Source organism: Schistocerca americana, chromosome 2 (assembly GCF_021461395.2).
Source record: "Schistocerca americana isolate TAMUIC-IGC-003095 chromosome 2, iqSchAmer2.1, whole genome shotgun sequence".
Classification (NCBI taxonomy): domain Eukaryota; kingdom Metazoa; phylum Arthropoda; class Insecta; order Orthoptera; family Acrididae; genus Schistocerca; species Schistocerca americana.
This window is the reverse complement of record NC_060120.1, coordinates 10,424,006-10,439,615: the sequence shown is the minus strand read 5'-3', so window position 1 is coordinate 10,439,615 and position 15,610 is coordinate 10,424,006. Positions and strand designations below refer to the sequence as shown.

The 15,610-nt window shown below is 42.6% G+C and overlaps 1 protein-coding gene across 2 annotated transcripts in view; it reads right to left on the bottom strand.

Moving 5' to 3' along the window:
* Nucleotides 1–15,610, bottom strand: part of LOC124594747 (dihydroorotate dehydrogenase (quinone), mitochondrial) — a 51,900-nt gene that overhangs the window by 14,124 nt on the left and 22,166 nt on the right. For both annotated transcript variants that reach the window (XM_047133127.1, XM_047133126.1), the window contains 2 exons: nucleotides 6,335–6,518; nucleotides 3,759–3,912 (listed from right to left, as the gene is read on the bottom strand). In XM_047133127.1, the coding sequence (XP_046989083.1) occupies nucleotides 3,759–3,912; nucleotides 6,335–6,518 (338 nt within the window). The remainder of the gene's footprint in view (nucleotides 1–3,758; nucleotides 3,913–6,334; nucleotides 6,519–15,610) is intronic.

Genomic DNA, 15,610 nt, shown 5'->3' with positions numbered 1-15,610 from the left:
CTGAAATGAGCAAGATACGAAGGAAGCCTGATTACAGCACATCCTTTCACCATCGCCATTTCACCAACCTGCCACCCTCTCGTATCAGTGTTTTTGCTGTTCCTTCGGCTGTGCAATCCACATGCCTTTTATCAACATGTGACATAAATTAACATGTCTTGTCAAGCCACACGATGTCCTCAAAGGAAATGTTCCTCACTGCATGAAGATAACAGCATCTACAAGCCATTATCTCACTTCTCTCGATGATAAACTTCCAAAATTGGAACTTTCTTTTCCTGAAGCCAAGCTCGTAAAGGCATCTTCAAAGAGACAACATATTCTCAGTGAATAACAATGCTTCTTTGAGGCTAAAAAACGGATTGCTCATTGTTTCCAGGAGAGACTGACTTGGCGACACTTTATCTTTCTCATTTGCCTTCTTTTCTTTCTCCTTATCTTTCACTACTGAAAACTTAAATTAGTTCACCACTATTGCACTCTAGTTCAAAGTACAAATTCACAGCCTTTTCTTGAGACTTACAACCCATGATATCTTTAAAGACAGCAAACATGTTCTCAGATTACTTTTTTATGGCAAATCTTATCTTGAGACATATAATACTGTTACTAGAACAACACTAATACAACAACATTAGTTCACAGAAGCAGCTGACAAATGCAGAACACTCCAATGCTCGAAGAAGGGGAGAGAATTAAAAAGAACACTACTGTTCACGAGAGCAGAGGAGCACACAAGTAACAGTTTGGTCACTAGCACGTTTATTGATGCTTTGCATTTTACCTGCCAACTTGTTGGCAGTTTGGGTGGGGTGTGGACAGGGGACAAGTTCATCATTGAGGATACCTGGACAAGTTATTGCACAATGACTAATATCTATCACACAAATGAGTGAAAGAGATTTAGAAATCTTCATGCCCTGCAGTAACTTCTCAGTGATGAGTTTTTCAGCATGTGTTCATCACCCCATTGGCCCATGGTACGACTGCCACTATATTGTGCTGAGCTCAATGGTTCTTCGTGTTTTTGAATTTCCACTATGACTAAGCTAAGATTATTTCTTTTCTTAACAGTGCAATAAAACATTGTACATATAGCAGTAATCAAATCAGAGCAGAAAAAAAAAATGTGGGAAGTTCCTTCTTCAGTGAAAGGGATTAGAGAGAGGAGGGGGAAAGGGAGGGGAGCGGAGAGGGGGAGGGTGGGAGAGGGGGAGAGGAGGAGGTAGGGAGAGGGGGGGGAAGAGGGAGAGGGGGGGGAAGAGGGAGAGGGGGAGAGAGGGGGAGAGAGGGAGAGAGAGAGAGAGAGAGAGAGAGAGAGATTGTAAACTGCATTAAAAAAGAACAACTATCATGTTTCTTTAAAATCTAAGTTATTTGAAGATAACAGCCTTCTGGCTTCCTTCTCTTATTTACAGCAACTATCCTTTCTACAACCATCCTTGCAGGTTACTTACTTTCTTTTTATTTCAGCATGAATTCTAGTATTTTAATTCTTTCCCGTATGGCTAAGTGCTAGATTATGGTTCAATCTTGTCATATCTTGGATTTTATCTGACACTTATCACTTTTTGCTCCTCTGGCAGTGATTTGTTAATGTAAAAATACCAAGCTGCACTGTGGTTTGGAGTTCAAAGTGTAGGTCCCCCACGTATCTGAGTAAGTAAAGATTGAAGGTCACGAGGAAAACAAAGGCATGCCACCTCCAATAAACTGGCTTTTAAAAACAGGACCGTGTGGAATATTGCTCTGATAACAATAACACCAGTAGTACATTAAGGAAAAAAATGCATCTGCGGCACAATAAATTGAAGAAAGAAACAGGGAATTCAACACCAAGAAATTTAATAAGAGAAATTGATTCACTAGGCATTGTTCGGTGTATGAGTACTCATGTAATCACACCCTTTTCCGACTGAATTGAAGGAAATTACTAGTACAGGAAGAAAGCCAGCATCCTGCTTGTCTTATTGTGAAATTTGATTTGCCTCATTTTATTCTTGTGGTAACAATAGAAAACATGTGGACTAGCTCTCTCGTCACACAGAATGGCACAATTCCACACCATTCCTGCAAACAGTAATCATTTTGCAAATTTCCTATTTATAATTACCAAATACGATTTTAGAACATAATGTTTACAACAGCCGGCCGAGATGGCCGAGCGGTTCTAGGCGCTACAGTCTGGAACCGCGCGACCCACTGCGGTCACAGGTTCGAATCCTGCTTTGGGCATGGATGTGTGTGATGTCCTTAGGTTAGTTAGGTTTAAGTAGTTCTAAGTTCTAGGGGACTGATGACCTCAGAAGTTAAGTCTCATAGTGCTCAGAGCCATTTGTTCACAACACAAAGTGGCTATAAACTGGTAACATCTTTGAATACTATGTATACAACTATACAACTACTTTTTATCAATACAATTCTAACAAGACTTCATGTTTACCAATAGTGCTGAAATATGGATACCACAGGAGCTTCATCAATGATCTTCCTGTGTCACATTCTGGTGTAATACACATCATGCGGAAATGCGCAAATACTTCATACATGTACCACAAGCACTGAAGTGGAACATAAAATGCACATTTAGCAACCCTGGGACACCGTCAGGAGACGCTCTCAATAGAAGGAAGCAATAACCAAAGATATAACGAAAAAGAATTTTACACATTTAGGGTGCAATGGCACAAACTTTGATCATCATGCTATTTCTTAATTAATCAAAGTAAGTTCTTTAATTAGAGTGAGATGTCACCTGATACAGCTATTAGAATGAAGCAGCTTGTACGTAAGGTTTTTATTTATTTTTTTTGCAGCAACTGCATTGAATCACATTTATCATTTGGGAGAAAAAGCTAATAGTCTAAATTGACTAAACAAAAATGAAAAGTTTACAGAAAAAATTTCAGGCAATGATAGAGTGTGTGTGTGTGTGTGTGTGTGTGTGTGTGTGTGTGTGTGTGTGTTTTGGGGCTTATGGGCACTCAACGTCGAGGTCATCAGTGCCCTGACACACATTAAAAGGAACTAATGTGGACAGACCTAATAAAACTGAAGCACACACTCAAAGAAAGTAGGAAAAGAAGGTAAATGCTACATAATCAGGCAATGATAGTTCCCCAGAAACACAATTAGTTTAATATAGATAGAAACAAAGACTACAACAAATAGCAGAAAGTACGAGGTTAATGTGTATCAAACCCTTAAAACCTTACATATGCAGCTTCAGGAGCAAAAGAGAAATGGCACATCACTTCACTATTGGTATTCTTATGCTGAATGCCATGTGTCTGTTTCTGGAAATGGTATTCAGAATGAGTCACTTGCTTTACCTTCATCTATCTTTCTCTTTAATTCCTTTTGTGCAGTTGTTCCCACATTGCCCTATGGACCATAGGAACCTGGGAGTGCCTGTCAGCTCACCTCTGGTCTGGTGCAGCTTAGTATGACCATCTGTCATGCAGCTCTAGTGCACACATTCTACACATGTGAGTCACTTTGCCACTCCTGTCCTTGGGCTCTCAGCATGGGCAGTGCATTCATGCGTGCTATGGCCCAGCTGGCTGAAAGTCAGCTGTTTGCCCAGCTGTCCGCAGGACGGCACTTGGGCTGGAACAGCCAGATTTAGAGGAAAAGGAATGACACTGGTATTCCAACACGCCAAAGCCCAAGTTGAGTACTTAGTTCATATAATTTTCTGAGATATTTTGATCAGTTTTTTACCTAATGAAATGGTAATAAATAAAATCATGCCGTACCTCCTGTCAGTGAATACATTTCTGCAATTAGATTTGTGGATAAATCTCTCAATGGCCGACCACTCAGTCCTCCCTCCTCACATACGGAATTACTCTGGAGATTTTCAGGTCTGCCCACTGTTGTGTTTGAAATAATAAGCCCATCAATAGTGCACTGTAATGAAACAAGAGAATCACTCACAATTATTAGACCAACACATAAAAATTATTACTATTAAAAGAAATGAACTCAGTAATTTACCTTAAATAAAACAATCTGAATATCATGTTTCATAAAATTTAGTTGTGAGCACCACTGAACACAGTGAATATATTAAAAGATGTCCTACTTCTTTGCTCTGGCCTTTATGTTAACAGTTTAAAACTGTTTACCACTTATACCATGATAGCAGTAACCGGCCCCACATGTGTGTGTGTGTGTGTGGGGGGGGGGGGGGGATGGGGGGGGGGGGGAGTGGCTGCGGGGGGAGGGGGGGGGGCTGCATACACATACTCACAGATAACTCAGATAGGCTCATACTGTTATCTCATTCATAAATGTAATTGAAGTTTAAACGATATACAACATGGGAAAATAGTGACTGCTATTGCATGTGAAAAGCTGCATTCAAACTCTTATTCGCACCAAGAATAACTGAAATGCTGTAATGAATGCATACAACATGGGAAAATAGTGACTCCTATTGCATGTGAAAAGCTGCATTCAAACTCTTATTCGCACCAAGATTAACTGAAATGCTGTAATGAATGCGTAAGACTCTTCCTTAATGAGGTAATACTGAATGAAATAATTTTTGAGAATTGTTTTGATATCTCAAGTTTTCTCACCTTGCTTGACTGCAGGGGCATTTTTGGGTTTCTGGCCCAGATGACAATCCCATTTTTCACACAATATTTTGATGACTAGTGTAGGCATCTTTTTCATGTCCTTTGAGCCGTGATATAACATGTACCTGCTCTCTGGACACGAACAAAACTGTGACGTGTTATTCGTCTCTCAACCCCATTTATAGCAGAGTTTGACTGCTGCATTTGAAACTTGCTTTGGTGATCTTTGTTTCCCATTGTCTGTAATATTCTTCCTGGAAAAATGTATTCTTAGATTTTTCCAGTAATAATAAACAGAGTGGTTGGTGAGATCGCGGTAAACTGTGTGCTGACCACAAAACTTGTGTATACCGAAACATCTGTTCCTGTTTATGAGTTGTCATAACATCCATATTTTAACAGACCTCTTAATCACACTGTCCAACAGCTTGGAACCTGCAGGATGATTTATTATTGTTGTTTGTCATTTCACTATTGTATTCCAATCACTACTTGGAAAATACCAATTTCCTTGGCTGCTACAGCACCACGATAAGTGTCATGCAACGTAGATAAGATGTCGTGAGTTCCATTTCAGTCGCTGCTACATTAAAAAAAAGAGTGTCATAGGACAGTTGCTATTCACAATATACATAAATGACCTTGTGGATGACATCGTAAGTTCACTGAGGCTTTTTGCAGAAGATGCTGTGGTGTATCGAGAGGTTGTAACAATGGAAAATTGTACTGAAATGCAGGAGGATCTGCAGCGAATTGACGCATGGTGCAGGGAATGGCAATTGAATCTCAATGTAGACAAATGTAATGTGCTGTGAATACATAGAAAGATGGATCCCTTATCATTTAGCTACAAAATAGCAGGTCAGCAACTGGAAGCAGTTAATCCCATAAATTATCTGGGAGTATGCGTTAGGAGTGATTTAAAATGGAATGATCATATTAAGTTGATCGTCGGTAAAGCAGATGCCAGACAGAGTAATTGGAAGAATCCTAAGGAAATGCAATCCGAAAACAAAGGAAGCAGGTTACAGTACGCTTGTTCGCCCACTGCTTGAATACTGCTCAGCAGTGTGGCATCCGTACCAGATAGGGTTGATAGAAGAGATAGAGAAGATTCAACAGAGAGCAGCGCGCTTCGTTACAAGATCATTTAGTAATCGCGAAAGCATTACGGAAATTATAGATAAACTCCAGTGGAAGACTCTGCAAGAGAGACGCTCAGTAGCTCGGTACGGGCTTTTGTTAAAGTTTCGAGAACATACCTTCACCGAAGAGTCAAGCAGTATATTTCTCCCTCCTACGTATATCTCGCGAAGAGACCATGAGGATAAAATCAGAGAGATTAGAGTCCACACAGGAGCATACTGACAATTCTTCTTTCCAAGGAAAATACGAGACTGGAATAGAAGGGAGAACCGTTAGAGGTACTCAAGGTACCCTCCGCCACACACCGTAAGGTGGCTTGCGGAGTATGGACGTAGATGTAGATGTACAGTCAGAAGTGCTAATAATGTTCCTCACACAGTTTTCAAAAATTAGTAAGAATATGTTGCACATCTAAGTACACTGCTTGGCACAGTTATAAAACACCTTTTGGCCTTAGGACTGAGAAGATTAACTAACTGAAATCATGAAATACTGTAAATCTGATGGCAGCCTATAGTTATAGAATGTTAAAAAGATCAACAAATTATTTAGCCACAAAAACAGGCTTAAAATTCATTTCCTATCAAATCTACATCACATACCTTTGGATCTTTAAGGACATCAGCTATGTCTCTCTTTTCTTCATCTGTAAGATCTGGTGACAATTTTAAAAATACAGGTGTCCAACAATTAGTTGGTAGATCATCACGTGCTGCAACCACACCAGACAGCAGCTCCTTCAGATGGTGTTTTGACTGCAAACTACGAAGTCCTGGCGTATTCGGGCTGATATGGTAAGAAAATGCATATGAAACTATGCTGCTTCAAAACTTAACCCAACAACCAACTAACTTAACTTTTATAACACGACACTAATGAACGTAACAGTTTTGGAAATGCAAATAAAATAAGTGGAATCCTGAGAGACAGAGATGAATCTAACTTCTGGTTATTTTTAAGGAGAAAATTAGTAACAACTTCCTCTATATTTTAAATGTTTTTGGCATGGCATAAATGCTTAACATTGTTACAAGAACAACCAAAACTACAGCCTCAGTCTTAGACTATGTACTTACAGATATCAGCAATGAAAATTGTAGTGCATAAATAAAAGATCACAGGCTCCCAATTCATTACTGGCAAATAATAAAGTTGAAGGCAAGCTTGGAAAATCCCACAAAACTGCATGCTTATAATAGAATCTCTTCTAAACATAAAATACATACTGTTTCAAAGGTATTAGCAAACCAAATCTAAACAAATATGAATGCCATTCCTCTACAATGCAAGGTGGCTGTTTTAACCATTTCAATCAGGGGAAAACTGAGAACACGCAGCCACAAATATATGTGTGACAGCTTTTCTGTTTTTCAAGTCATCAGTCTTCTGACTGGTTGGGTGTGGCCTGCCACAAATTCATCTATATCTATACTCAGCAAACCACTGTGAGGTGCATGGCAGAGTGCACTTCCCACTATACCAGTTATTAGCGTTTCTTCCCATTCCATTCATGTACATGTCAACCTCTTCATCTCAGAATAGCACATGCAACCTCATCATCATGCTGATGTATTCCAATCTCTGTCTTCCTCTACAGTTTTTACCCTCTACAGTTCCCTTTACTATCAAGGAGGTTAGTCCCTGACATCTTAAGAGATGTCCTATCACCTTGCCCCTTCTTCTTGTCAGTGTTTTCCACATATTTCTTTCCTCTCTGACTCTACACAGAATCTCCTCATTCCTTACCATATCAGTCCACCTAATTTTCAACATTTGTCTGTAGCACCACATCTCAAATGCTTCGATCCTCTTTTGTTCTGGTTTCCCCACAGTTCGTGTGTCAGTACCATACGAAGCTGTGCTCTAAGCGTATATTCTCAGAAATTTCTTCCTCAAACTTAGGCCTATGTTTGACACTAATAGACTTCTCTTGGCAAGGAATGCCCTTTTGGCTACTGCTAGTTTGTTTTTGATGTCCTACTTGCTCCATCCATCATTGATTACTTTGCTGCCCAGATAGCAGAAACCAACTTCATCTACTTCGTGAATATCAAACTGATGTTAAGTTTCCCAGTGTTCGCATTTCTGCCACTTCTCATTACTTTCGTATTTCTTCGATTTACACTCAATCCATATTCTGCACTCGTTAGATGGTTCATTCCATTCAGTAGATCATGTAATTCTTCTTCACTTTCACTGCGGATGTCAATGTCACCAGCGAATCATATCACTGATATCCTTTCATCTTGAATTTTAGTTCCACTTCCGAACTTTTATTTACGTCACTGTTCTTCAATGTACAGATTCAACAGTAGGGGCGAAAGATTACTTCCGTAGCTTACATCTTTTTTAATTGTAACACTTCATTCTTGGCCTAGCACTTCGTTCTTTGTCATTCACTCATACTGTTCCCTCTTGGCTCTTGTACATGTTGTATGTTACCCGTCTCTCCTACTGCTCTCTATGATTTTTCTCAGAATTTTGTGCACCTTAAATGATTTGACACTGTTGAACACTTTTTCGGGTTGACAAATTCTACGAATGTGTCTTCATTTTTCTTTAGTCTTGCTTCCATTATCAACCACAATGTCAGAAGTGCCTTTACCTTTCTTAAAGCCAATCTAATCTTCACTTAACACTTCCTCAATTTTCTTTTCCATTCTTCTGTATATTATTCTTGCAAGCAACTTGGATGCATGAGCTCGTAAGATGACTGTGGGATAATTCTCCACTTGTCAGCTCCTTCAGTGTTCGGAACTGTGTGGACGATATTTTTCTGAAAGTCAGACTTGTACATTCTACTCACCAACTTGAATGGTCGTTCTGTTGCCACTTCTCCTCCCCCCCTCCCCCCCCTGCCCCCGCCAATAATTTTAGAAATTCTGATGTTTTGCTATCTAACCCTTCTGCCTTATTTGATCTAAAGTCTTCCAAAGCTCTTTTATATTCTGATTCTAATACTGGATCTCCTATCTCTTCTAAATTGACTCCTGTTTCTTCTTCTATCACATAAGACTAATCTTCCCCTCATAGAGGCTTTCAATGTATTCTTTCCACCTATCTGCTCTCACCTATGCATTTAACAGTGGAATTCTTAATGTTACTACCCTTGTTTTTAATGTCACCGAAGGCTGTTTTGACTTTCCTGTATGCTGAGTCTGCCTTTCTGGCAATTATTTCTTTTTTGATTTTTTCACATTTTTCATGTAGCCTTTTTGTATTAGCTTCCCAACACTTCCTATTTACTTCATTCCTCAGTGACTTGTATTTCTGTATTCCTGCATTTCCCTGAACATTTTTGTACTGTCTTCTTTCATCGACCAACTGAAGTATTCCTTCTGTTACCCATGGATTTCTCACAGTTACTTTCTTTGTACCTATATTTTTCTTTTCAACTTTCGTGACTGCCTTTTTCAGAGTTGTCTATTCCTCTTCAACTGTAACGTCTACTGAGCTATTCCTTACTGCAGTATCTACAGCCTCAGAGAATTTCAAGCGTGTCTCGTCATTCCCTAGCACTTCCGTATTCCACTTCTTTGCATACTAATACTTCTTCTCTTACACTTCAGCCTACTCTTCATCACTACCACATGGTGATCTGAGTCTACATCTGCTCCTGGGTATGCCTTACAGTCCACTATCTGATTTCGAAACATCTGGCTAACCATGATGTAATCTAACTGAAATCTTCTGGTATCTCCCGTCCTTTTCCAAGTATGCCGCCTCCTCCTCCTTCTCTAGTGATGCTCGAACAGAGTATTGGCTATTACTACACTCATGCTCATAAATTAAGGATAATTGTAGAATGTTGTGCCACACAATGTGGCGCTACACAAAACTGGCGCTAATAGCATAGGCACATAAGGAACACACACGACACAGATCCACGGTATTGGTGATAAGTAGGGAAAACCGTTCCGAAATACAAGTGCTACAAAACGCCACTGTTTCCTGCACATGTACCCCGACGTCAGTGTGGGATATGATCACCATGCACACGTTCACAGGCCGCGCAACGGGTTGGCATATTCTGGATCAGGTGGTCGAGCAGCTGCTGGGGTATAGCCTCCCATTCTTGCACCAGTGCATGTCAGAGCTCCTGAAGTGTCCTAGGGGTTTGAAGACTTGCAGCGATACATCGACCGAGAGCATCCCAGATGTGCTTGATTGGGTTTAGGTCCGGAGAACAACCAGGTCACTCCATTCGCCTGATATCTTCTGTCTCAAGGTACTCCTCCACAACGGCAGCTCGGTGCGTTATCATCCATCAAGAGGAAGGTGGGACCCACTACACTCCTGAAAAGGTGGACGTACTGGTGCAAAATGATGTCCCGGTACACCTGACCTGTTGTAGTTCCTCTGTCAAAGATATGCAGGGGTGTACATGCACCAATCATAATCCCACCCCACGCCATCAAACCACGACCTCCATACAGGTCCCTTTCAAGGACATTATGGGGTTGGTATCTGGTTCCTGGTTCACGCCAGATGAAAACCCGGCGAGAATCACTGTTCAGACTATACCTGGACTCATCCGTGAACATAAACTGGGACCACTGTTCCAATGACCACGTACTGTGTTCTTGACACCAGGCTTTATGGGCTCTCCTGTGACCAGGGGTCAATGGATGCACCTTTCAGGTCTCCAGGTGAACAAACCATGTCTGTTCAGTCATCTATAGACTGTGTGTCTGGAGACAACTGTTCCTGTGCCTGCAGTAAGGCCCCGAGCAAGGCTACCTGCAGTATTCTGTGGCCGTTGCGGGCACTGATGGTAAGATATCGGTCTTCTTGTGGTGTTGTACACTGTGGATGTTCCGTACTGTAGTGCCTGGACACGTTTCCTGTCGGCTGTAATCGTTGCCATAATCTTGAGATCACACCTAGTGTCACATGGAGGGTCCGTCCTACAACCTGCTGTGTTTGACCAGCCTCCAGTCGTCCTAGAATTCTACCCCTCCTAATGTCATCAACATGTGTTCTTTGAGCCATTTTCAACATACAGTCACCATTAGCATGTCTGAAAATGTCTGCATACTTACTTGCTGCACCATACTCTGACATGCACCAACACACCTCTGCATATATGAGCTGCTCCCAGTGCCACCGTGCGATGACCGCAGGTGAAATGCACCACATGGTCATACCCAGAGGTGATTTAAACCCACAAACTGCTCACCAGAGCATTGTTTCACCATGTATCAGCATTATCCTTAAATTATGAGCATGAGTGTAGTTGGAATTTATTACATAATTCAATTAATTTTTATCCTCTCTCATTCGTAGTACCAATCCCATATTCTCAGGTAAACCTTTCTTCTACTCCTTCCCCTACAAACTGCATTCCAGTCCCCCACAACAATTAGATTTTCATCTCCTGTTATGTATCATATTACTGTTTCAATATCTTCATATACTTTCTCTTTCTCTTCATCTTTAGCCTGCATCGTCGGCATGTATACCTCAACTATAGTTGTTGGTGTTGATTCTGATGAGAGCAGCCGTATCACCGAACCATTCACAGTAGAACTCCCTCTGCCCTACCTTCCTATTCATAATGGATCCTACTCCCATTATATCATTTTCTGCTGTTGTTGATATTACCATATTCATCTGACCAGATATCCTTGTCTTCTTTCCATTTCATTTCACTGAACCCCACTGCATCTACACTAAGCCTTTGCATTTCCATTTTCTGATTTTCTAGCTTCCCTACCATGTTCAAGCTTCGGACATTCCATGCCCTGACTCATAGAATGTCATCGTTTCAGTGGTTATTTAATTTTTTTATCACGGTCACCTCCACCTTGGCAGTTCCACCCAGAGATCTGAATGGGGGACTATTTTGGAATCTTTTGCCAATGGAGAGATCATCATGACACTGCTTCAATTACAGGCCAAATATCCAGTGGGCACACAGTATGTGTCTTTAATGCAGGCGTTTCCATTGCCTTCTGTATCATCATTCCCTAGATCATCGCTGATTCTTCTGCCTTTAAGGGCAGGAGAGTGTCCTGAACCTCTGTCCGCTCTTCCATCCTCTCTGACAAGGTTGTTGGCAGGATGAGGGTGCTTCGGCCACTAATGCTGATTATTATTCAAATTTAAGTGGAGGCAGGTTTCAAACATGGGACCAAGGACGTTTTCATTATTAATCAAAGATGGTAACAGTAGACCACAGGTATGGCTATGCTTATTATCAAATAAAAGGCTCAGGAAGCAGTTACATGCTGTATGACAAAGGCAGCACTCCCTGCAGCCAGGGAGCACCAGAGGAGAGTGTGCAGATATAGACTGATATTTCAACAGAAATGGATAAAGAAATCAGATTCCATCACAACATCCTCTGCAATGCTCACAGAACTGCTAGTGAACTTACAGACTGGGTGCCACCAAGTGACGTAACGAATCTCTGATGCAAAACTGTAAAATATGAAGGTTGGAATTTAAATAGTGGCAACTATTTATTCACAACCGATACAAAAGAGTTACATGTTTTCACCTGTTAATGTCCTTAAAAGTAGTCACCAGCGTTGTGGAGAACCTGTTGCCAGCGATGTGGAAGGCGTAGTATACCGTTAGCAGAACCTATTCTGTTGATGGTGCGAATGGAGCGGTCAACTGCCTATCGAATATCTGGAACAGTTCTGAAGCAAATGCCAAGAAATGGTTCCTTCGTCTTCAGAATCAAATCAAAGTCACAAGGACTTAAGTCTGGGGAGTACGGTGGAAGGTACAGTACTCCCCAGTCCCATCGACCCAACAGAGCAGCCAAAGCTTGCACTGTGTGCGCCCGCGCATTGTCGTGCAAAACGACGGGTGGGTTGTGCAGAAAGTGTCACCACTTCTTTCACAAAGCTGGTCGCAGGTAATGCTCCAAAAATGAACAGTAACACTGTGCACTGACGGTCTGTCGTGGAGGAACGTAATGCGTTAGGATAACACCATCACAGTTGTACACGAGAATCACCATAACTTTAGACTGCTCCATTAGCACCACAACAGAACAGGCTCTGCTATCGGTATACTACACCTTCGACATCGCTGGCAACGGGTTCTACAAAACACTGGTGACTACTTTGAAGGACAGTAACAGGTGCAAACACGTAACTCTTTTGTATTGGTTGTGAATAAATAGTTGCCACAATTTAAGTTCCAACCCTCATAGATATGTAAAAAAAGGTACAGTTGTAGTCAACCTGGAAGCTGGTTTGAACATTGAAGAGCTCCAACTTTTGAAATTACCCAACCAGTTATGTTGTAACCAGAATGAGATTTTCACTCTGCAGCGGAGTGTGCGCTGATATGAAACTTCCTGGCAGATTAAAACTGTGTGCCCGACCGAGACTCGAACTCGGGACCTTCGCCTTTCGCGGGCAAGTGCTCTACCAACTGAGCTACCGAAGCACGACTCACGCCCGGTACTCACAGCTTTACTTCTGCCAGTACCTCGTCTCCTACCTTCCAAACTTTACAGAAGCTCTCCTGCGAACCTTGCAGAACTGCAAGGTTCGCAGGAGAGCTTCTGTAAAGTTTGGAAGGTAGGAGACGAGGTACTGGCAGAAGTAAAGCTGTGAGTACCGGGCGTGAGTCGTGCTTCGGTAGCTCAGTTGGTAGAGCACTTGCCCGCGAAAGGCGAAGGTCCCGAGTTCGAGTCTCGGTCGGGCACACAGTTTTAATCTGCCAGGAAGTTTCAGTTATGTTGTAAGTTTGAGCATCTGTGTGTGAATGTGTGTATGTTTACAAGAAAAAAGAGCACAAACTTGAAAGCAAGTGTGAGTATTGTTTTCTATTAAATTATTTTTTGTTTTTTTTTAGGCGCAAAACTGCTATGGTCATTAGCGCCCGGTCCGTGACTTAGGAAACAGTAAAAAACCGAAAATCGAAACCAGCAGCAATGGGAACGAAACTAAAAAAATTGGAGAAACTAAAAGCAGAAGGAAGGCTTAAAAATCCACTACAGAAAGGGGTTGGTTGTCCCCAAAAAAAGCTTCAAATGACTGACGTTATTTCACTGGCACTAATAAACTCAAGAACGCGATCGACCGAGCGCATGTCATCTGCTAAAATTGACGATATATCAGGCGACAGCTGTAGACGGGCGCGTAACGGAGTAAAATAGGGGCACTCAATTAAAAGGTGTCTTACCGTCCACAGCTGAGAGCAGTGGGGACAGAGTGGGGGAGGATCGCCGCTTAAAAGATGTCAATGGCTAAAAAGACAGTGCCCTATCCGGAGTCGAGTTAAAATTACCTCCTCCTGACGACCCTTTCGGGAGGAAGAGGTCCAAGCACAAGGAAAAGCTTTCACGTCCCGCAATTTATTATGGGGAAGTGTCGACCAATGTGCGTGCCATAAAAGAACAACACGACGACATAAAACGCTCCGTAGATCGGTGAAGGGAATCGATTGAATAGCTGGCCGAAGAAGAGAGACTGCAGCCTTGGCCGCCATATCGGCCGCCTCATTTCCACATATAACAACGTGTCCCGGGAGCCAGAGGAACGCCACCGAGATGCCCCCCAGGTGGAGCAAGCGCAGACAGTCCTGAATCCGGTGGACCAATTGGTGGACAGGGTAAAGAGCTTGGAGACTGAGGAGAGAGCTTAGAGAATCTGAGCAGATAACATACTGTATCCGCTGATGGCGGCAGATGTAGTGGACAGCCTGGAGAACAGTGTAAAGCTCCGCAGTATACACCGAACACTGGTTGGGAAGCCGAAATTGATTTGGGGTGTCGCCAATAATATAGGCACTCCCTACACCAAACGATGGTTTTGAGCCATCAGTGTAAATAAATGTGGCTTCCGTCATTTGTGCACATAGAGCAGAAAATGCCCGACGATAAACAAGTGAAGGGGTACCATCCTTGTGAAACTGACAAAGGTCACGGAGCAGGCAGATCCGGGGACGGAGCCAAGGCGGTGCTGTACCCCAAGTTGTCAAGAAGATTTTAGGAAAGCGGAAGGAACGAGAATGGAGCAGTTGACGGAAGCGGACTCCCGGTGGTAGTAGGGAGGAGGGGCGGCCTGCATACCCTACATCAAAGGAGGTGTCGAAAAAAATGTCATGGGCTGGATTAGCAGGCATGGAAGACAGATGGCTAGCGTAATGACTCAGAAGGACTGCTCGCCGATTGGACAGTGGAGGTTCAGCAGTCTCAGCATAAAGGCTTTCCACAGGGCTGGTGTAAAAAGCTCCAGACACTAAACGTAATCCACGGTGGTGGACAGAGTCGAGACGCCGAAGAATAGACGGCCGAGCAGAGGAGTAAACTATGCTTCCATAGTCCAATTTCGAGTGCACTAAGGCGCGATAGAGGCGGAGAAGGACCACTCGGTCCGCTCCCCAGGAGTACCATTCAGGACACGGAGGGTGTTGAGGGATCGCAGACAGCGATCCGAAAGATAGGAAACGTGGGAGGACCAGCACAGTTTTCTGTCAAACATAAGACTCAAGAATTTAGCGACGTCCGAAAACGGAAGGTTGACAGGTCCTAGATGTAAGGAGGATGGAAGAAACTCCTTACGTCGCCAAAAATTAACACAAATGGTCTTACTGGGAGAAAAACAGAAGCCGGTTTCGATGCTCCAAGAGTGGAGGCGATCGAGACATCCTTGAAGACGTCGTTCAAGAAGGCTGGTCCGTTGAGAGCTGTAGTAGATCGCAAAATCGTCCACAAAGAGGGAGCCCGAGACATCAGGAAGGAGACAATCCATAATTGGATTTATGGCAATGGCAAACAGTACAACACTCAGCACGGAGCCCTGGGGTACCCCGTTTTCTTGGGAGAAAGTACGGGAGAGAGTGGTGTTCAACCACACTCTAAATGTGCGCTCCGCCATAAATTCGCGAAGAAAAAGGGGCAGCCGACCTCG